This window comes from Pongo pygmaeus, chromosome 13 (assembly GCF_028885625.2).
Source record: "Pongo pygmaeus isolate AG05252 chromosome 13, NHGRI_mPonPyg2-v2.0_pri, whole genome shotgun sequence".
Classification (NCBI taxonomy): domain Eukaryota; kingdom Metazoa; phylum Chordata; class Mammalia; order Primates; family Hominidae; genus Pongo; species Pongo pygmaeus.
In genome coordinates this window covers 75,392,614-75,416,218 of record NC_072386.2, presented here as the reverse complement: position 1 = coordinate 75,416,218, position 23,605 = coordinate 75,392,614, and the positions used below count along the sequence as shown (strand labels likewise).

General features: G+C 38.4%; 1 protein-coding gene across 8 annotated transcripts in view; it reads left to right on the top strand.

Annotated features, from left to right (window-relative positions):
• The window catches only part of AGTPBP1 (ATP/GTP binding carboxypeptidase 1), a 195,678-nt gene that overhangs the window by 19,325 nt on the left and 152,748 nt on the right, over positions 1–23,605 (top strand). For 7 of the 8 annotated variants that reach the window (XM_054502328.2, XM_063649639.1, XM_063649642.1 and 4 more), the window contains exon 2: positions 10,558–10,622. The exons of the other annotated variant lie outside the window; for it this stretch is intronic. In XM_054502328.2, coding sequence (XP_054358303.1) covers positions 10,591–10,622 — 32 coding nt within the window. In that variant the 5' untranslated portion in view covers positions 10,558–10,590. The remainder of the gene's footprint in view (positions 1–10,557; positions 10,623–23,605) is intronic. 8 annotated transcript variants of the gene reach the window in all.

Genomic DNA, 23,605 nt, shown 5'->3' with positions numbered 1-23,605 from the left:
TTACCCCCATGTAGCCTGACTGGGAGACATCTCCTCATAGGGGCTGATAGACACTTCCTACAGGCGAGTGCCCCTCTGGGATGAAGCTTCTAGAGGAAGGATCAAGCAGCAGTATTTGCTGTTCTGCAGCCTCTGCTGGTGATACCTAGGCAAACAGGGTCTGGAGTGGACCTCCAGCAAACTCCAACAGACCTGCAGCTGAGGGGCCTCAGCTGACTGTTAGAAGGAAAACTAACTAACAGAAAGGAATAGCATTAACATCAAAAAAGAGCACATCCACCTCAAAACGCCACCTGTAGGTCACCAACATCAAAGACCAAAGGTAGATAAAACCACAAAGATGGGAAGAAACCAGAGCAGAAAAGCTGAAAATTTCAAAAAACCAGAGCACCTCTTCTCCTCCAAAGGATTGCAGTCCCTCACCAGCAAAGGAACAAAACTGGATGGAGAATGAGTTTGATGAGTTGACAGAAGTAGGCTTCAGAAAAGTTGGTAATAGCAAACTTCTCTGAGATAAAGGAGCATGTTCTAACCCATCGCAAGGAAGCTAAAAACCTTGAAAAAGGATTAGATGAATGGCTAACTATAATAAAGAGTATAAAGAAGACCTTAAATTACCTTATGGAGCTGAAAACCACAGCACGAGAACTTCGTGACGCATGCACAAGCTTCAATAGCTGATTCGATCAAGTCAAAGAAAGGATATTAGTGATTGAAGATCAAATTAATGAAATAAAGCAAGAAGACAAGATTAGAGAAAAAAGAGTGAAAAGAAATGAAGAAAGCCTCCAAGAAATATGTGACTATGTGAAAAGACCAAATCTACGTTTGATTGATGTTCCTGAAAGTGACGGGGAGAATGGATGCAAGTTAGAAAACAACCTTCAGGATATTATCCAGGAGAACTTCCCCTACCTAGCAAGGCAGGCCAACATTCAAATTCAGGAAATACAGAGAACAACACATACATACTCCTTGAGAAGAGCAACCCCAAGACACATAATTGTCAGATTCACCAAGGTTGAAATGAAGGAAAAAATATTAAGGGCAGCCAGAGAGAAAGGTCGGGTTACCCACAAAGGGAAGCCCATCAGACTAACGGTGGATCTCTCGACAGAAACCCTACAAGCCAGAAGAGAGTGGGGGCCAATATTCAACATTCTTAAAGAAAAGAATTTTCAACCCAGAATTTCATATCCAGCCAAACTAAGCTTCATAAGTGAAGGAGAAATAAAATCCTTTACAGACAAGCAAACGCTGAGAGATTTTGTCACCACCAGGCGTGCCTTACGAGAGCTCCTGAAGGAAGCACTAAACGTGGAAAGGCACAACCGGTACCAGCCACTGCAAAAACATGCCAAATTGTAAAGACCATTGACTCTATGAAGAAACCGCATCATTTAACAGGCAAAATAACCAGCTAACATCATAATGACAGGATCAAATTCACACATAACAATATTAACTTTAAATGTAAATGGGCTAAATGCCCCAATTAAAAGACACAGACTGGCAAATTGGATAAAGAGTCAAGACCTATTGGTGTGCTGTATTCAGGAGACCCATCTCACATGCAAAGACACAAATAGACTAAAAATAAAGGGATGGAGGAAGATCTACCAAGCAAATGGAAAGCAAAAAATAAGCAGGGGTTGCAATCCTAGTCTCTGATAAAACAGACTTTAAACCAGCAAAGATCAAAAGAGACCAAGAAGGCCATTACATGATGGCAAAGGGATCAATTCAACAAGAAGAGCTAACTATCCTAAATATATATGCACCCAATACAGGAGCACCCAGATTCATAAAGCAAGTCCTTAGAGACCAACAAAGAGACTTAGACTCCCACACAATAATAATGGGAGACTTTAACACCCCACTGTAAATATTAGATCAATGAGATAGAAGGTTAACAAGGATATCCAGGAATTTAACTCAGCTCTGGACCAAGTGGACCTAATAGACATCTACAGAACTCTCCATCCCAAATCAACAGAATATACATTCTTTTTAGCACCTCATTGCACTTATTTTAAAATTAACCACATAATTGGAAGTAAAACACTCCTCAGCAAATGCAAAGAACAGAAATCACAACAAACTATCTCTCAGACCACAGTGCAATCAAATTAGAACTCAAGATTAAGAAACTCACTCAAAACTGCACAACTACATGGAAACTGAACAACCTGCTCCAGAATGACTACTGGATACATAATGGAATGAAAGCAGAGAGATAAAGACGTTCTTTGAAACCAAGGAGAACAGACACAATGTACCAGAATCTCTGGGACACATTTGAAGCAGTGTGTAGAGGGAAATTTATAACACTAAATGCTCACAAGAGAAAGCAGTAAAGATCTAAAATTGACGCCCTAACATCACAATTAAAAGGACTAGAGAAGCAAGAGCAAACAAATTGAAAAGCTAGCAGAAGGCAAGAAATAACTAAGATCAGAGCAGAACTGAAGGAGAGAGAGACACAAAAAATCCCTTAAAAAAATCAATGAATCCAGGAGCTGGTTTTTTGAAAAAAATCTACAAAATAGACTGCTAGCAAGACTAATAAGGAAGAAATAAGAGAAGAATCAAATAGATGCCATAAAAAATGATAAAGGGGATATCACCACCGATACCACAGAAATACAAACTACTATCAGAGAATACTATAAATACTTCTATGCAAATAAACTAGAAAATCTAGAAGAAATGGATAAATTCCTGGTCACATACACCCTCCCAAGGCTAAACCAGGAAGAAGTTGAATCTCTGAATAGACCAATAACAGCTTCTGAAATTGAGGCAATAATTAATGGCCTACCAACCAAAAAAAGTCCAGGACCAGACGGATTCACAGCCGAATTCTACCGGAGTTACAAAGAGAAGCTGGTACCATTCCTTCTGAAACTGTTCCAATCAACAGAAAAAGAGGGAATCCTCCCTAACTCATTTTATGAGGCCAGCATCATCCTGATACTAAAGGCTGGCAGAGACACAACAATGAAAGAGAATGTTAGACCAATATCCCTGATGAACATTGGTGCAAAAATCCTAAATAAAATACTAGCAAACCGAATCCAGTAGCACATCAAAAAGCTTATCCACCACGATCAAGTTGGCTTCATCCCTGGGATGCAAGGCTCGCTCAACATATGCAAATCAATAAACGTAATCCATCACATAAACAGAACCAATGACAGAAACCACATGATTATCTCAATAGATGCAGAAAAGACCTTTGACAAAATTCAACAGCCTTTCATGCTACAAACTGTCAATAAACTAGGTATTGATGGAACATATCTCAAAATAATAAGAGCTATTTATGACAGACCCACAGCCAATATCGTACTGAATGGGCAAAAACTGGAAGCATTCCCTTTGAAAACTGGCACAAGACAGGGATGCCCTCTCTCACCACTCCTATTCAACATAGTGTTGGAAGTTCTGGCCAGGGCAATCAGGCAAGAGAAAGAAATAAAGGGTATTCAATTAGGAAAAGAGGAAGTCAAATTGTCCCTGTTTGCAGATGACGTGATTGTATATCTAGAAAACCCCATTGTCTCAGCCCAAAGTCTCCTTAAGCTGATAAGCAACTTCAGCAAAGTCTCAGGATACAAAATCAATGTACAAAAATCACAAGCATTCTTATACACCAACAACAGACAAACAGAGAGCCAAATCATGAGTGAACTCCCATTCACAACTGCTTCAAAGAGAATAAAATACCTAGGAATCCAACTTACAAGGGACGTGAAGGACCTCTTCAAGGAGAACTACAAACCACTGCTCAATGACATAAAAGAGGATACAAACAAATGGAAGAACATTCCATGCTTATGGATAGGAAGAATCAATGTTGTGAAAATGGCCGTACTACCCAGGGTAATTTATAGATTCAGTGCCATCCCCATCAAGCTACCAATGACTTTCTTCACAGAATTGGAAAAAACTACTCTAAAGTTCATATGGAACCAAAAAAGAGCCCACATCGCCAAGTCAATCCTAAGCCAAAAGAACAAAGCTGGAGGCATCACGCCACCTGACTTCAAACTATACTACAAGGCTACAGTAACTAAAATAGCATGCTACTGGTACCAAAACAGGGATATAGACCAATGGAACAGAACAGAGGCCTCAGAAATAACACCATACATCTGCAACCATCTGATCTTTGACCAACCTGACAAAAACAAGCAATGGGGAAAGGATTCCCTATTTAATAAATGGTGCTGGGAAAACTGGCTAGCCATATGTAGAAAGCTGAAACTGGATCCCTTCCTTACCCCTTATACAAAAATTAACTCACGATGGTTTAAAGACTTAAATGTAAGACCTAAAACCATGAAAACCTAGAAGAAAACCTAGTCAATACCATTGAGGACATAGGCATGGGCAAACACTTCATGACTAAAACACCAAAAGCAATGGCAACAAAAGCCAAAATTGACAAATGGGATCTAATTAAACTCAAGAGCTTCTGCACAGCAAAAGAAACCACCATCAGAGTGAACAGGCAACCTACAAAATGGGAGAAAATTTTCGCAACCTACTCATCTGACAAAGGGCTAATATCCAGAATCTACAAAGAACTTAAACATATTTACAAGAAAAAACCAAACAACCCCATCAAAAAGTGGGCAAAGGATATGAACAGATACTTCTCAAAGGAAGACATTTATCCAGTCAACAGACACATGAAAAAATGCTCATTATCACTGGTCATCAGAGAAATGCAAATCAAAACCACAATGAGATACCATCTCATACCAGTTAGAATGACGATCATTAAAAAGTCAGGAAACAACAGATGCTGGAGAGGATGTGGAGAAATAGGAACACTTACACTGTTGGTGGGAGTGTAAATTAGTTCAACCATTGTGGAAGACAGTGTGGCAATTCCTCAAGGATCTAGAACTAGAACCCAGTGATCCCATTACTGGGTATATACTCAAAGAGTATAAATCATGCTGCTATAAAGACACATGCATATGTATGTTTATTGTGGCACTATTCACAATAGCAAAGACTTGGAACCAACCCAAATGTCCATCAGTGATAGACTGGATTAAGAAAATGTGGCACGTACACCATGGAATACTATGCAGCCATTAAAAAGGATGAGTTCATGTCCTTTGCAGGGACATGGATGAAGCTGGAAACCATCATTCTCAGCAAACTATCACAAGGACAGAAAACCAAACACTGCATGTTCTCATTCATAAGTGGGAGTTGAACAATGAGAACACATGGACACAAGGCGGGGAACATCACACTCCATGGCCTGTCGGGGGGTCAGGGGCTGTGGGAGGGATAGCATTAGGAGAAATACCTAACGTAAATGACGAGTTGATGGGTGTGGCAAACCAACATGGCAATGTATACCTATGGAACAAACCTGCACATTGTGCACATGTACCCTAGAACTTAAAGTATATTAAAAAAAAAAAAAAAAACACTCATCCCATTCATGAAGCCTCCACCCTTATGACCTAATTATCTCCCAAAGGCCCCAACTTCTCTTATTGTCACTTGGGGGTTAGCTTTTCAACATAAGGATTTTGGGAGGCACACGAACATTCAGACCATAGCAAAAATGTTCAGTTATTTTTATTTTATTTATTTTTTGAGACAGCGTCTTGCTCTGTCACCCAGGCTGAAGCACAGTGGTGCGAACACAGCTCACTGCAGCATTAACCTCCTGTGCTCAAGTGGTCGTCACACCTCAGTTTCCTGAGTAGCTGGGACTACAGGTATATGCCACCATGCCTGGTTAATTTTTTTATTTTTATAGAGAAAGGCTCTTGCTATGTTGCCCAGGCTGGTCTTGAACTCCTGGGCTCAAGCAGTCCTCCCACCTGGGCCTCCCAAAGTGTTGGGATTGCAGGCGTGAGTCACTGCACCCAGCCTGTTCAGTTATTTTTGAATCATCATGTTTTAGAAGGCAGTAAGTGCTTTGGAAGAAGACAAAGTAGATTCCCGCAAGGGCAATGGGTGTGCTAGGGTCTGGAGGTAGTTTGCAATATTAAATAGGATGGTTGGGATGGGTTGTATTGAAAAGGTGATACTTGAGCAATGGAAGTGATGGAGTTAGTTATTGGGATATCTGGCAGAAGCACATTCCAGGCAAAAGAAACAGCTTATGCAAAGGCACTAAAGTGAGAGCCTGGCATGTTGGAGGAAAGCAAGGGGGCCCAGCCAGCGCATCCAGAGCAGAGTGAGTGAGAAGAGTTGTAGGTAGGATATGAAGACAGGGAGGTAAGGACTGGGGGTATTTCCCTAGGGTCTTTTATGTCATTGAAATTGGCAGCTGCACAGGGCTTTGAGCAGAGTAGTGACAAAAATGTACCTAAGGTGTTTTTTCCTTCTTCTGTCCCCCAGTGTATTAAAAGGATCACTAAGCATGTTGTGTTGAGAATAGACTGTAGGGGGCGTCAGAGGTAGAAGGGAGACTAGTGACATTGTTTACTTGACCATGGTAGATGTGGTAAAGTGATCAGGTTCTGGATATATTTTGAAAGTAGAATTATCAAGACTTCCTGATGTATTGGATGTGGGACAGGAGACAAGGATGAAGCTAAGGTTTTGGATTGAGCAACTGGAGACATAGAATTGTCTTTAACTTAGATGGGAAAGCCAGGGTAGAGCACACTTGGAAGGGAAGGTCAGATCCATTTTGCACATGTTGAGTTGGTAATATTATTAGAGATTTAAGTGGAAATGTTGAGTAATTACAAGACTAGATGAGATTACCAAGGAAGAGACTGTAGTTAGAAGAGGACAAGAAAGGACTAAGCCCTGGGCATTCCATTAAAGGAAACTTAGAAGTGGTCAGTGAGGTTGGGAGAAAACAAAGTATATAGCCAAATGAAGAAAGCATTTCCAAGAAGAGGATGTGGTCAGCTGTATCAAATGCTGCTGATAGGACAAATAAGATGAGGACTGAGAATTGACAATTGGATTTAGTAACATGGAGATCATTGGTTGTTGATAAGAATGGTGTTAGTGGGGTGGGGAAAGTCTCATTGGAATGTGTTTAAGAGAGGATTGGAAGAGAGGACTTGTTGACAGGGTGCATAAACAAGTCTTTGCTTTCAGAAGGAGAGAAATGGGACAGTAGCTGGATTGGGGGGATGGGAGCAAGAAAGTTTATTTCCTAAGACACAGAAATATCATGATTTTATGGTGATGAAAATGATTCAATAAAGAGGAAAGAGGAGATTATACCTAAATTTCGAGCTCAGTTTTTATCACTTTTTTTCATACATTCTCAGTTCCTCTGCCCTCTTGCTTTATCACACTTGGCTTGGCAAAGCCACAAACTTGGTGAAATGCAACACTTCTGCTTCTAGGTGCCTGCACTTTCTATTACACCATATTGTAATCAACACAAGCTTTCGCAAGATTTTTCATTTATTCTGAAGTGTTCTGGCTTCAGGCTTCAGTAATAAAAAGTGAACTGTAAGGGACACACTGGCCTACCTTACGATAACAGGGTTGAGAACTGACCTTTTTCCTGGGGGACTCTTAAGCCTAGAAAGCAGAATTCTTTGAGGTTGTCTGTTTCTTTAGTGAAGATTATTTGCCAGGGGTTAGATGCTTGATACTGCTGAGCATGTTCCACAGTGGTAAGGCATGGAGATATGGAGGAGGTAAGAAGTTACTATTTGCAGTTCCAAAGTTTTAGTTAGCCCTGTTTTGTAGTCTTCCTCTGTCATCCTTGTTTCTGAGTGCTAGGTTCCTAGTTTCCTGGGTTCTTGTTAGCATAATACCTGTTCCTTCTTCCCTCTTAGTTTTCCTTTTTGTCACTGTAGGTTTAAACATAACCAACCTTCCTTCCTTCCTCCTTCCCTTCTTCAGAATTCTTGTTGCTTTCTTTTTTTCTTTTTTTTTTGAGACAGAGTCTCGCTCTGTCACCCAGGCTGGAGTGCAGTGGTGCAATCTCAGCTCACAGCAACCTCCGCCTCCCAGTTCAACTGATTCTCCTGCCTCAGCCTCCTGAGTAGCTGGGGTTACAGGCTTGCACCACCAGGCCAGGCTAATTTTTGTATTTTTGATAGAGATGGAGTTTCACCATGTTTACTAGGCTGGTCCTGAACTCCCAACCTCAGGTGATCCGCCCGCCTTGGCCTCCCAAAGTGCTGGGATTACAGGTGTGAGCTACTGCGCCCAGCCCTTTATTTTTGATAAACTGCTATAATAAGCTCCTGTTAGAAGTTTTTTAGACATTACACCACGTTGTCTTGATATTCTGATCATATATACACACATATATATTCATTTTTTCAAGAGATGTTTAACAGATATATACCATATATTGAATATTTGCCATCAAATATTCTTAAATGTTATCTTGCAGCACATCACTTTCAAGTTAAAATGCCAGAAACAATACCAATATCTATAATTATTTTAAGGAATGCTATATAATGACACATTAAGGTGTAGATTCTTTTGACTTGTAATTCTTAGAATGATAGTAGCAAAAATGATGCAAAAAATCTTCAGTGTGAGATTATGATGAAGCTACATTTTACAGTTGTCTTTTTCAACCATAATGAAAATGGTCTCGGTGTCTAGCTGCAGACAGATTTACTCATTCTAGAGCTGCAGGCAGATTTACTCCTTCTAGCTCATTAAACACAGGATACATGACTGCATAGAAGGGCATATAAAATGTGGAAATGGCCTCGGCTTCATTCTTCATCTCCTCCATTGTCATCCTCATTCAAACACCAATTACAGTAGAAAAAGCAGTGCTAAAATGCACTTCATTCACTGCAGTATTCTCCTTTTTTGCGTGATAAAAGAATAAGGCACAAAACAGACACTGGCAACTGAGGCACTGACTTCACTTCCCGCCTATGGACCCTCTTCAGCTCCTGGATCTGTTCACTTTGGTAACGCCAGAAGGACATGAGAGGAACCAACTTTATTTCTTTACTTTTACTGTAATCTAGTCCCAAGAGGAGAGAAATGCCTGTGGTTTATTTTACTGTGAACTGCAAGTTCAAATCATTTCTTATCTGTTGAAATACAGTTGGCTATCATATTAGTGCTCACCATTATTCTTTTCAACTCTATCAACTCTAGTAAAATCCACTGGGAACTTTTCATGAGATGTGCTGTTAGTGTATTAATAGTTTTTTCTGTTTGTGGCAGCAACAGTGCTTTTGAAATCACATAAGATTTTTTTCTCCCTGTGGATATATAGTGATTTTTACTTAATTTAGAAATAGAAAAAAGTTACTTTGATTTTGTAGTTGTGTCTTAAAAAAGAGTAAAAAAAATTACAATTTAAAATATCTCATTGACTTTAAAGACAATTTATGTAATTTTTGTACACAATTCTAAATATTTCCTTTTCTTAGTTAAGGAAAATGAAAAAAAATTATGTATGTCTTGTTGAAAAGTTCTGTTATTGAAGAAAAACATCCAGAATATCTTCTGCATCATCAGAGTATCTTCCAAATGTATTAAGTTAAACAATTTGAAGTTTGCCCTTTTTGTGTGTTTGTTGTCTCTTTAAATATGACATTACTAAATGTTTCATAAGTATGTGATTAACTGGTGTTTTTTTTTTTTTTTTTGAGATGGAGTTTCGCTCTTGTCACCCAGGCTAGAGTACAATGGCACAATCTTGGCTCACTGCAACCTCCACCTCCCGGGTTCAAGTGATTCTCCTGCCTCAGCCTCCTGAGTAGCTGGGATTACAGGCACCTGCCACCACACCCAGCTAATTTTTGTATTTTTAGTAGAGATGGGGTTTCACCATGTTGGCCAGGCTGGTCTCAAACTCCTGTCCTCAGGTGATCCACCTGCCTCTGCCCCCCAAAGTGCTGGGGTAACAGGCGTGAGCCGCCACACCCAGCCGTGATTAACTTTTTGAATTCACAGTAGTTAGTCTACTTTTTGGTGATGCCAAAAAATTCTGCTTCAGTAAGCATTGGTATTTAAAAGATATTTACAGTATTTTAGGGTTAATAGTTGCAAAATAAACTTGAAGATTTATAAAACTTATGTGAATCGAGATTTAAGGTTGTTTTAACATGTATAATGTCTAAAAATGAAAACTATTGTTTGAGGGAAGATGTGCATAGAAGCTTTTACTAATTTGAAAATGTTCTTGTATGGAAATAACACATATTGACTAGTATTTGACTACTGTGTGAATTTTGTGCAGTAAGTGCACTAATCACATGATGCTGTGATTGGTTTATGTATTTTAAGGAGGAGTATTAGAACAGGAAGAATAATTTGAACTGTCTCAAAAGATCTTAACATTAGATTGCAAATGACATTATGTTAGGTTTCTGTGTTTTTGTAGCTCCAGATTTTGATAACAGTTTCCTGGCTGATTATAGGTATTTTAATAGTCATACATTGCATTCTGAAGTGACCCAGCAGAAGCACATGGAATTCAAATGTTCTCTTTTTGTTTCCGGTGTTATCTTATGTTGCCCATAATGAAAACTTTCCATTGTATGGCTTCTGTGATATCTAATATATAGAAAAAAGAGTTATAAATTTTTAATATCATTAACATTTTTCTTTTAGATTATCTGCAATTATGAAATGAAGTAACTCAAGATGAGCAAGTTAAAAGTGATACCAGAGAAAAGGTACTGTAATTCTAAATACCAGTATGCATAAGTTACAGAAATAATATATGAGAATTATTTGAAACTCAATACTTGACAAAGTATTATTTGTGTTTTAGTATATTTATGTAATTAAGAATGTTTATTAACGTTTAACTTTTCAGTTAAAATTGGAGTCAGCAAACTATGACCACCTCCTGTTTTTGTATGGCCTGTGAGCTCAGAATGGTTTTACATTTTTCTTTTGAGACGGAGTTTCACTCTTATTGCCCAGGCTAGAGTGCAGTGGCACGATCTCGACTCACTACAACCTCTGCCTCCGGGTTCAAGTGATTCTCCTGCCTCAGCCTCCGGAGTAGCTGGGATTACAGGCATCCACCACCATACCCGGCTGATTTTTTGTACTTTTAGTAGAGATGGGGTTTCACTATGTTGTCCAGGCTGGTCTTGAACTCCTGACCTCAGGTGATCCACCTGCCTCGGCCTCCCAAAGTGCTGGGATTACAGGCGTGAACCACCATGCCCGGCTGGTTTTTACATTTTTAAATGGTTAAAAAAATAGTATTTTGTGATACATGAACATTATATATAATTTGCATTTCAGCATCTATAAATAAAGTGTTTTTTTGGAACACAGCCATGCTAATTCATTTACATATTGTCTGTGGCCACTTTTCTATTAAAATGGTGAATTCGAGTAGTTATGACAGGGACTGCATGGCCCACAGTACCCAAAATATATACTATTTGGCCCTTTACAGAAAAAGTTTAGGCTGGGTGCAGTGGCTCACTCCTGTAATCTCAGCACTTTGGGAGGCCGAGGCGGGTGGGTCATCTGAGGTCAGGAGTTCGAGACCAGCCTGGCCAACATGGCGAAACTCTGTCTTTATAAAAAATACAAAAACTAGCCAGGTGTGGTGGTGGGCGCCTGTAATCCCAGCTACTCTGGAGGCTGAGGCTGGAGAATCGCTTGAACCCAAGAGTCAGAGGTTGCAGTGAGCCCAGATCTCGCCACTGCACTCCAGACTGGGCAACACAGTGAGACTCTGTCTCCAAAAAAAAAAAAAAAGAAAAAGTTTAACTGGTTGCTGAGTTAAAGCACACTGTATCATCTCTGTTAAAGTTCTTAAATATCAAGAAATTGTCTTAATGTTGGTTTTATTTCTTTCAGTTGAAAGACAATTCTGATTGTATATTGAAATTGTCTTGACTATATAGCCATGAGCAAATTGTGTAACTTTGTGAAGCCTCAGTTTTCTCATCTGAACAATTATTTTAATGATAATGCTGTTATTATAAGGCTGTGAAGATTAGATGGTATTTGGCTTGGTAATTGACAGTGTATTAATACTGGTAATGAAAGTTTCTGCTTTGTAGCAATGTTCTTATGTTTACATGTATATAACTTTACATTCATAGGTATGCTTTAAATCTGTTATGTAATGAATAGTATACACACTGTTTAGATAAGATGTATTCCTTAAATTGCTAGGTTTTGCAGTTATTAACTATGTAATACATCATACCAAATTTGATTTTAGTCACGTACTTGTGTAATTTCTATAGGAAAGGAATTAGGCATTATTTGTATTTTAAAAAGGATCTTTTTAAAAAATGCCTTACTTTTTGCATCAGGTCAAACAAATAATGCTATTTCTATTGATGAGCTAAACTATCTAAAATTACTAGATCATTGTTCATAAAACTGTGAAATTACTTTTAGTTTGAAAGCCTCTGGCTCCTAAGGTCATTTTTAATTTTTTTCTCCTGAAGTATATTTTATTGGATATTTGTTTTTTTGTTTGTTTGTTTTTGTTGTAGGATAACTAATTTGGAATCACTGCAAATAATCTTCGTCTAAAGGAAATTATAATTTCTAGTAAAACTTGTCATACTGCTCTGTGAAGAAAGCTGAATGCAATAAGGGAAATTGAGATAGATAGAAAAGGGTCAAAGCTCCCTTCCTATAATATGGCATATTGAGACTGAGTCAGAGAACTTACAAGAATGTCTTCTAGGGGTCTGAAAAGGGGAGAAATAATACTTCCAGGTTTTGTTTTGAATTTTTTTCTTTCTTCAAATTTGATGAGAGCTCAGCAATTTTCGCAGAAAATCTTTTGTATACTTTCATGTCTCTAGAAGCTTCTGTAGAGTATCTTTGATTTCTTTCTTTTTTTCTTTGCCTCTTTTTGATTTATTTCTCAATTATGAAATACTTTTACCTAGCTTGGTACTAAATCTGTGAGAGTAGAAAAGAAACATGAGTATAACACTTAATACAGTGTATTGAAGAAAATGAGTGTAGAATATGTTCTAAAAAAAGAGCCCTATTCTCTTTTTACACAAAGCCTGTAAGCTGATAAAGAATATCTGAACAAATGCAGTATGGTGACTTAACCAGTATATAGTGAAGTGTTAAATTTTGAGGTGTATAGAATTAGAAAATAAGGTACTCATAAACAGGTGTTTATTGTGTGATAGGGACTTGAAGAGGCAAGGGTGGCTTGAGGGTTGGTGGAATATTCAGAATTGCTGAATTTAAACAAAGATTCTAATTAGATAGATTAGATTGGCAGATTTAAAGACCATGGCAGTAGGTGGCAATTTAAATCAAAGAAGCACGTCTAGTAAAATATAAGAAGCAGAAATTTTCTCTACACTTCACTCTCTACCATTATAGTCATGCCCTAAATCTTATCATTAGAAAAACTCTAATTTCAAAATGCTAATTTATTCTTTTCATTCTCCAACTATAATCTGTTATCTTTCTAGCTCACTTGCTCAAATATCTGTTCTCTAAGAGTTCTACCTCACCCTGAGCTCTAATCTGTTAACTTTTGTTTTCTCTCATTCATCTCTTCCTCCTCCTCTTCTATACAACAGTATAGAATCTGTTGTCCATTATTACACGTTCTTGCTGATATCTGAGATGTCTTTACCTCGCTTTAAATTTTTCCATCACATCCAAGAGACAAAGTCCTTACCCTGGATAACCTTTATTGAGCAACTGAATGACATTGGAGGATGCACTCATTTAGTAGGTATCACTAAAAAAATGGTGACAGTGGATATCCTTATCTTGTTTTCTGATCGTAGGAGAAAAGCATTCTTCTACCTTTAAACATTTTGTTAACTGTGGGTTTCTTAAATGCTTTTTATCAGGTTGAAAAAATTCTCTTATATTCTAGTATGCTGAGAATTTTTTATCCAGTATGAATGTCTGATTTTGTGAAATACTTTTTCTGTCTGTTGAGATGGTTGCAGTGTTTTTCTCTTTTAGTTTATTAATAGGTGAATTATATTGAATGATGTTCAAATATTAAACCAACTTTGCATTCCTGTGATTGATCTTACTTGGTCATGATATATTGTTATTATCTTTTTCATATATTGTTGGATTTGATTTGCTAAAGGGTTGTTTAGAACTTCTGCATCTATGTTCATGAAGCATATTGTAATGTTTTTATCTGGTTTTGGTATTAGGTACTAGCCACATAGAATTTTGGAATTAGGAAGTATTTCCTCCTTTTCAGTTTTTTTGGAAGAGTTTGTATATAATTGGTATTATTTCTTTGTATGTTGGTAATATTCATCAGTTAAGGCACTTTGTCTTGGAATTTTCTTTGTGGCAAGTTCTTAAAGTATAAATTCATGGCCAGGCATGGTGGCTCACGCCTGTAATCCCAGCACTTTGGGAGGCCAAGGTGAGCAGATCACCTGAGGTCAGGAGTTCAAGACCAGCCTGGCCAACATGGTGAAACCTCGTCTCTACTAAAAATATAAAAACTAGCCGGGCGTGGTGGTGGACGCCTGTAATCCCAGCTACTCGAGAGGCTGAGGCAGGATAATTGCTTGAACCCAGGAGACGGAGGTTGCAGTGAGCCGACACAGTGCCACTGCACTCGGCCCTGGTGAAAGAGTGAGACTCTGTCTCAAAAAACAAACAAACAAACAAAAAACAATAAAGTATAAATTCACTTTCTTTATTAGATATAGATAGCACTATTCAGGTTTTTCTATTTCTTATTGAGTGAGTTTTGGTAATTTGTGTCTATGGTAGGCTGAATAATGGTCCCTTAGGAGATGTCCATGCCTTAATCCCTGGAACCAGTGAATATGTTACATTACTTGGTAAAAGGGACTGTGTAGATATAAATAAATTGAGCATCTTGGTGTAGAGAGATGATCCTAGATTATCTGTGTGGGCCCAGTGTAATCATAAGGGTCTTTATTAAGGGGAAGGCAAGAGGATCAGAGTCAGTAGTAGGAGATGTGATGATGGAAGCAAAAGGTTAGGGTGATGTAAAAAAGAGGCCATGAGCCAAGGAATACAGGTGACCTCTAGAAACTAGAAAAGGCAAGGAAATGGTTTCTCCCTCAGAGCCTCTAGAAAAACCATTTCTTCTTCTTTTTTAAAAATTATTATTATTTTTTATTATACTTTGAGTTCTGGGTTATATGTACAGAATGTGCAGTTTTGTTACATAAGTATACACGTGCCATGGTGGTTTGTTACACCCATCAACCTGTCACCTACATTAGGTATTTCTCCTAATGCTATCCCTCCCCTAGCCCCCCCACCCCCCCAACAGGCCTCGGTGTGTGATGTTCCCCTCCCTGTATCCATGATTTCTTATTGTTCAACTGCCACTTATGAGTGAGAACATGCTAAAAACCATTTCTTCTTACACCTTGGTTTTAGCCCATTGAAACTGGTTTTGGATTTCTGATCTCTAGCCTGTAATACAATAATAAGTTCATGTTGTTTTTAAGCAGTGAGGTTAGTGGTAATTGGTTACAGCAGCAGTAGGAAACAAATACTTTCCTGTGAAAGTGTTAGGAAGCTAATGTCTTTCAAGGCATTTGTTCATTTCTTCTATGTTGTCCAATTTATAGGCATAAAGTTGTTGAAGTATTCTTTTATCTTTTTACTGTCTAGCATTTATAGTGACGTTACTTTTCCATTCCTAATATTGGGAATTAGTGTTTTGTCTTTTTTTTCAATCAGCCTGGTTGGAAGTTTATCAATTCTACTGATATTCTCAAAGAACAAGCTTTCGGTTTCATTGATTTTCCTATGGTTTTGCATGTTTCTTTGATTTCTATTTTGATTTTTATTATTTCCTGACTTGTGCTTACTTTTGAGTTTCCTGTGCTCTTTTTTTCTTATTTTTTACATTGAAAGCTAAGGTCACTGGTTTGAAAGATTTCTGTTCTACTGTGGACATTTATTGCTGTAAATTTCCCCCTAAATACTGTTTTGGTGATATCCTGCTAATTCTGATATGTTGTGTTTTCATTCAGTTAGAAATACCTTCTGATTTCCCTTTTGATTTTTCTTTGATCCATGGGTTATTTAGAAGCTTGTTATTTACTTTCCAAATATTTGAGGGGTTTCTAAAGGTTTTTACTGATTTTAGTTTAGTTCCATAGTTGACTTGATTAGTATCAGCATGATGTATTTTTTCTATTCTTTTACTTTTAGCCTATTTCTATCTTTATATTTAAAGTGCATTTCTTGTAGGCAACGTGTATTGTGTCTGCTTTTTTTTTTTGATTATACAGTCTACCCTTCTCTGTCTTTTAATTGAGGATTTTAGATCCTATTTATTTATTTATTTATTTTGAGATGGAGTCTCGCTCTGTCGTCCAGGCTGGAGTGCAGTGGCATGATGTCGGCTCACTGCAAGCTCTGCCTCCCAGTTTTACGCCATTCTCCTGCCTCAGCCTCCCGAGTAGGTGGGATTGCAGGTGCCTGCCACCATGCCCAGCTAATTTTTTTTTTTTTTTTGTATTTTTAGTAGAGATGAGGTTTCACCGTATTAGCCAGGATAGTCTTGATCTCCTGACCTCGTGATCCGCCCGCCTCAGCCTCCCATAGTGCTGGGATTACAGGCAGGAGCCACTGTGCCTGGCCCTAGATTTCTATATTTAATGTGTTTAAAAATGTGATCTTACTATTTCTTTTCTTTTTTTTTTTTTTTTTTTTGAGACGGAGTCCCACCATGTGGCCCAGGCTGGAGTGCAGTGGTGCGATCTTGGCTCACTGCAACTTCCGCTTCCTGGGTTCAAGCAATTCTCTACCTCAGCTTCCTGAGTAGCTGGGATTACAGGCGCCTGCCACAATGCCTGGCTAGTTTTTTGTATTTTTAGTAGAGAAGGGGTTTCACCATCTTGGCGAGGCTGGTCTTGAACTCCTGACCTTGTGATCCACCCGCCTCGGCTCCCAAAGTGCTGGGATTACAGGCTTGAGCCGCTGCGCCTGGCCTATTTATTTTCTATACGTCTCATTTTTTTATTCTCTTCTTCCTCCTTTTCTTTCTTCTCTTAGATTAATGAGTATTTCTTCCTGTTTCCATTTCATCTTCTCGTTGGCTTAGCTCCTTATTAGCTAGAACTCCATTTTGTTTTAGTGGTTTTTATAAGGTTTATACTATACATCTAGTATACTTATCATAGTCTATCTTTTAGTGATACATCACTTCCTACATAGTATAAAAACCTTCCATAGGCCGGGCGTGGTGGCTCACGCCTGTAATCCCAGCACTTTGGGAGGCTGAGGCGGGTGGATCACGAGATCAGGAGATCGAGACCACCCTGGCTAACACGGTGAAACCCCGTCTCTACTAAAAATACAAAAAATTAGCCGGGTGTGGTGGCGGACACCTGTAGTCCCAGCTACTCGGGAGGCTGAGGCAGGAGAATGGCATGAACCCAGGAGGTGGAACTTGCAGTGAGCGGAGATTGTGCCACTGCACTCCAGCCTGGGCGACAGAGTGAGACTCTCTCAAAAAAAAAACCAAAAAAACCTTCCACTTCCCCTCTCTCTAACCTTTGTGCTGTTTGTTATACGCTTACTGTTACATATGTTATAGACCCAGCACACCACTTTTAGTTTAGTTAATTATCTTTTAGAGAAATTTAAATACTATATAATATCATTGTCTTATCACTCATTTTCTACTTCTTTTTTCTTTTTTAAAGAACAGAGATAGGTCTTGCTATGTTGCCTAGGCTGGTCTGGAAATGCTGGTTTCAAGCTGCCCTCTTGCCTCAGCTTCCCAAAGTGCTGGGATTACAGGTGTGAGCCACCACTCTTGGCTTCCTGGCTGCTTGCTTTTTTTCTGAAGATAATTATGTTGTCATACTTATCTTAGTTCTTCTGTGTATAGCCTGTCTTTTGTTATTTGGCTGCTTTTTCCCATTTTCTTTTAAAAATCACTGATTTTGGAAGGTTTGATTATGATGTCCCTTGATGTAGGTTTGTTTTTTTTTTTTTAATGTTTCTTGTGCCTTTAGTTTATTGAGCTTCTTGGTTATGTAGCTTATCAAAATTGGAAAAATTTTGGCCAAAATTTTATTACATATTTCTGTTCTTTTCTCTCTCTCTTGTCCTTCAGGAACTTCAATGAAATGTATATGTCTTTCCTTGAAATTGGTCCACAGATCACTGCCCTGTCAAATTTTTTCTCTTAATTCTTTTTTCTCTTTCTTTTATTTTGGATACTTTTTATTGCTTTATTCTCAAGTTCAGTCATCTTTTTTCTGACACATAAAATTTGTTGTTTATCTCATACAAAGTATATTTCATCTCAGACATTGTAGTCTGATTTGGGACTTTTTAATATTTTTTAAGTGACTAGTTTTGCACACACGTAATATAGTTACAACACCTATTTTAATATCCTTGTTTGTTAATTATAATGTTTGTATCTATTCTTTGTTCATTTTGATTGTTCCCCTTATAGATTGTACTTGTCTGTTTCTGTGCATGCCTGGTAACTTTTGATAGGTGATTTTTACCTTCTGCTGTCCTGGACATTTTTGTATTCCTTAAATATTCTTGAGCCTTATTCTGGGATGCAGTTAAGTTACTTCGAAAAAGTGTGAATCTTTTGAGTCTTTCTTTTAATGTTTGTTAGATAGGACTGGAGCTATTCTCAGTCTATCTGACTAAATTATTCCTTACTACTGAGGTTAGACCCCTGTGTGTACTCTATCCAGTGCTCTGCTAATCATGAGATTTTAAAATTTTGATTGGTGGGATCAGACACAATTCCCTGTCCTGTGATTACCTAACAGTATTAGTTTGAATTCTTTCTGATGATTTTTTTTCCTAGTCTTGGGTACTTTCCTCACACTCCTGCGCTGATCTGTATTCAACTGTGTATTTGAGGGAGGCTTTCTGCACATCTCTGGAGTTTTCTCTGTGCAGCTCTCTCTCCTCTGGTCGTCTCTCCTTGGAATTCTAGCCGCGATGGTTTCCCTGGACTCTTACCTTTATCTCCTCAACTAAAGAAGACTGTTGGGCTGTCAGGGTTCTGCCTTCTTACATTGCCTGAAACTGTCAAGGCCGTAAGCTAGGGCAAGTACTTGGTTTACCTCATTTATTTCCTGTCTTTCCATGTTGATAGGTTATAGAAACCCAAGGCCACCTTTAGTTTTCAGGTGGTAACTTAATGGATTTGTTTTATTTTTGCTTCTGTCTTATTTAACTTCTGAGCAGCAATTGACATTTCTTTTGGATGTTGTCCCTCCTATTTGAAACGTATTTCAGTTGGTGTCTGCGGTACCATTGTCTCTTGTTTTTCTTCCCACTTCATTGGCCACTGCTTCTAAACCTACTTATGGGACTTTTTCCTCTGTAGGACTCTAAATAGTCCTCAGGACTCAGTCCTAAACTTTTCCTCCTTTTAACCTGTACAGTGTCCTTGGACAATCTCCTTTGAGTCCTATTGATTTAGATGTCATCTGTAGTGGAGACCAATCCCTCTGTATCTCCATGCCTATTAAGTATTGCTACCTGGAAGTTTCATAGTCGTCTCCCACATCATGTGTTCCCCCAGATTGAGCCTTTGCAAATCTTTTCATCCTCTAGTGTTACTCTGACTCAGTGAAATGACATTCTAACCACGCAGAAGTGCAAGCCATAAATCTGGGAGTCATCCTTGACAATCTTTTCATTTAGCACTCTTCATCCAGGCTACCAGTGAATACTGTGTTTTGTATCTATCACTAAAAGTAAATCACTTGTCTGTGTATTTCTCCATGCCCGTTGTTGCTACCTTGACCAGGCTTTTATCATCTGTTTCTAAGACCACTGTAATAGTCTCCTTACTTCTCTGCCTCTACTCTTGATTCCTTTATGTAATCCATTCACTTCACAAGAGCCAGGAGGCCTTTAAAAATTACATATCTAAACTTCCAGTTTGAACATCATTGAATAATTCTGTCTTCCCCATCTCTTCCTGGAAATTATTTAAAATCCTCAAAAAACTAGGAGGACTAAACAGCCTCATTCTTTGAAAATTCAGTTATTGGCAAGATTAGGAAACATTAGCTGCAGACTCAGCAATACATGTAAAGGCTGCCAAATGCAACTGGGACATTGGGCAGAAGCCACTTGGGAGGAAGTGAAGATAAGTACACACAGGGACCAGAGGGCTCAGAATAGCAGATCTCAGAAAGCTCCAGCAAAAATATACTTGTTGAAGGTTTAGGGTGGACCCTAAATTGTTTTGCAACAGTTTGACAACTCACTGTAACTGGGTTGTGTAGAGATGGGAGAACAATATTTCATGGATGGGATTGGTCCAGAGAAGCAGATCAGGCAGACTGTTCAACAGTTATGTAAACCAATAGCATGTATCCAAAATAGTCTGTCTCTGTGGCAGCAAAGGAGAGAGCCGTTCAGTTGTGAGGCCTCATTAATTTGAAATGCTACCCTGGTCTTCCTTCACCTCCCGTCTTTTTTAGGAGCTTATACAAGTTACCCATCAAGGAAAATTCAGCTCGTTCAATGAGTATTTAAAGGGTACTGTTAAAAAAAAAAAGAGAGAGTTGTTACCAGACATAACATTTTTAGGAAGCAAGTGAAGATTCTCATGAAATATTTCGCTACAAATTAAAAAAAAAACAACTGATGGTGCAGTTACCTCTGTGAAGATCATAAAACAGAAACAGATAAATTGAGAGATGATATTGTGAGTCAGCAGGAAGAGATGAAATGTGAACTGGCAATACTTAAAGCAGAAGAGAAAATACCACAGAAAGGACAATTAAATTAGCAGCAGTATGAAAGTAGATACTATAAAAGCACAGTAAAACACACGAAGAATAGTAATGGAGAAAGTGAACACAATTTAATGGATGTAAACAAATGATTAAAGAGATTGGAGATAAAAGGTTAGATGTGTAAGACTGGCAAAAGAAATCCAGTATACTTGTAACTGTAATTTCCAAGGAAGGAATGGAAACAGTGGAATAGAATGTATTATTTAAAAGGTATGTTTTTAGAAACGTATCAAGAAAACTTTTGGTTGAGTGCGTGGAGGGAGAAGGAAGAATGATGACTTAAAACACACAGGCTGTGTCAGCGAAAACTGAGCAGAGTAGGATATATGCTAGATAGCAGAACATATTCTAGAAAAGTTTTGGACCTTAAAGATAGTCTTTTGGGTAGCTAGGTAAAAACATAAGATTATATGGGGCAAAAAGAATCAGGCTGCTTCTAACAACAAAGCCTGTTCACCTTCAATTTAAAACTCTCTTGAACAACCTGAGTCAAAGAGGAAATAAAAACAGACATTTGAAAATATCTTGACTATAGTAATGAAAGCAGACACTAACCTTTGGAAACAGGTGAAACAGTTCCCAAAGAGGAATTCACATTTTTTCCTTTCCTAATTGACCTATTGGTAAAGACAGGTAAAAGGTAGTACATCTAAGTTGATCTCATAGAAGTAGAGAGTGGAATAGTGGTTATGGGGGCTTGGAAAGGGTTGTTTTCCCTGTTTATAAAGCAATCTGTCAGAGTCTGTTTTTGTTCTCTGTTATGGTGTTTTACATTGTCTTCTGTTCATGGTGTTCCTGATGTGGACTATTTAATCACTCCTACAATATAGTAATTGATTTAATTCTTTATAAACATGGACTTTGGTTCAGATAAAAAGTTGGCCGGGTGCAGTGGCTCATGCCTGTAATCCCAGCACTTTGGGAGACCGAGGCGGGTGGATTACCTGGGGTCAGGAGTTTAAGACCAGCCTGGCTAACATGGTGAAACCCTGTCTCTACTAAAAATACAAAAATTAGCTGGGCATGGTGCCAGGTGCCTGTAATCCCAGCTACTTGGGAGGCTGAGGCAGGAGAATCGCTTGAACCAGGGAGGCGGAGGTTGCAGTGAGCCAAGATTGCACCACTGTCCTCCAGCGTGGGTGACAGAGCAAGACTCCATCTCAAAAAAAAATTAAAAAATAAAAATAAAAAAAAAAGGCCAGGTGTGGTGGCTCATGCCTGAAATCCCAGCACTTTGGGAGGCCAAGGTGGGTGGATCACTTGAGGCCAGGAGTTCAAGAGCAGCCTGGCCAACATGGTGAAACACCATCTCTAATACAAAACTTAGCCTGGCATGGTGGCACATGCCTGTAATCCCAGCTACTCTGGAGGCTGAGGCACGAGAATCCCTTGAACCTGGGAGGTGGAGGTTGCAGTGAGCCGAGATTGCGCCACTGCACTCCAGCCTGGGCGACAGAACAAGACCCTGTCTCAAAAAAGGAAAAAAAAAAGTATAGTGTGTTTAATATATATAGCAATGTATTAGTTTAGATATAGGCTAAGCTGATGTAATAGATACCTCAGAATACAATGGCTAAATATTCAAGCTTATTTCTATTTTATTAACCTAGAGGTGGTTGTTCAAGGGTGGCAGAATGGCTCTGCTTTTCCTGAATATGTGACTTCTATTTCTGGGTCCAAGGCATTTTTTCTTGTTCTCACCATATCATAGCCAGTGGGAATACAGAAAGGATGCACATCTTATTCTTAAAAGCAAAACTTGCGAAGTGGCTCACATCTCATCTGCCTACATCTCACTTGTCAGGACTTGGATACATGGCTATGCCTAGAGTGGTAGTCACAAGGGCTGGTCACATATATTTTAGTTCTCCTTTTGGGCACCTGGCAGGGTTGTACTGTATTTTCTTTGAGGTTAATCTGTGGCTGCGTGACTTGCTTTAGCCAGTGAAATGAGCTGAAGTGATATTTGTCATTTCCAGGTGAGAGCTTTAAGAGCTAGTGCACCATTTGCCACATCTCTCTCTCTTTTTTTCCTCTTGGTGTTGCAAACATGAAAATATCTCTGGCAGCCTGGATCGTTGAATGAGTAGAGTCTCCTGCTGACTTGCACTGAACACGTAATGTGAGCAGGAATTACACTTTCATTGTGTTGAATAAGCCAAGGGGATTGTGGAGTTGTTTGTTCTGGCAGTATAACCTAGCCCAGAAGTTCTCAGGGTGTTAGCTGTGGACCTTAGAGGAATGCGGTCACAGCAATTTTCATAGTAGTACTGAGAGGTGATTTGCTTTATTCACGCTCATTTTCTCATGAGTATAAAGTGCTGTTTTCCAGAGGCCTCATGATGTGTGATACTGTGACAGGTTGGATACAGAAGTAGGTATGAGACTCTGTCTTCTACTGACCCAGACGTTAAAAGAGTTTTGTAGTAATGTAAAACACTGCCGCTCTTCTCTCTAAATCTTTTCTTTTTTGGTAAAATACAGATACCATTTATAAAAATGTTATGTAATGGATTTATTATTTTAAGTGATTTAATGATTGAGTACTTTAAAATTTGTTCAGTTTTAATTTGTGTTATGGTAAAAAAAAAAATCCATTCCACATAAATTAGAAGAAAACAGTTACGTGTTTAGTATTTGGAGAGAAACAGTAAAAATGTGATTAAAGCCAGAATAAAAGTTATAATTGAGCAGAAATTTCTGAAAGATAAGGTGCATTTTGAAAATAAAGCCATATTGTTTGAAATTGTTTTACTACCATGCATCCTGTGTAATTCTAAAACTTTTGTATATTTTTATGGTTTTTTTTTTGCTGCTTATTTTTTTTTTACCATATTTATGAGGAAGTCTTTATTGCCTGCATTTGATTTACATTTAAAGGTGAAAAAGGTAGTGTAATTTATTTATAATGTGAATATAGGTTTTATATC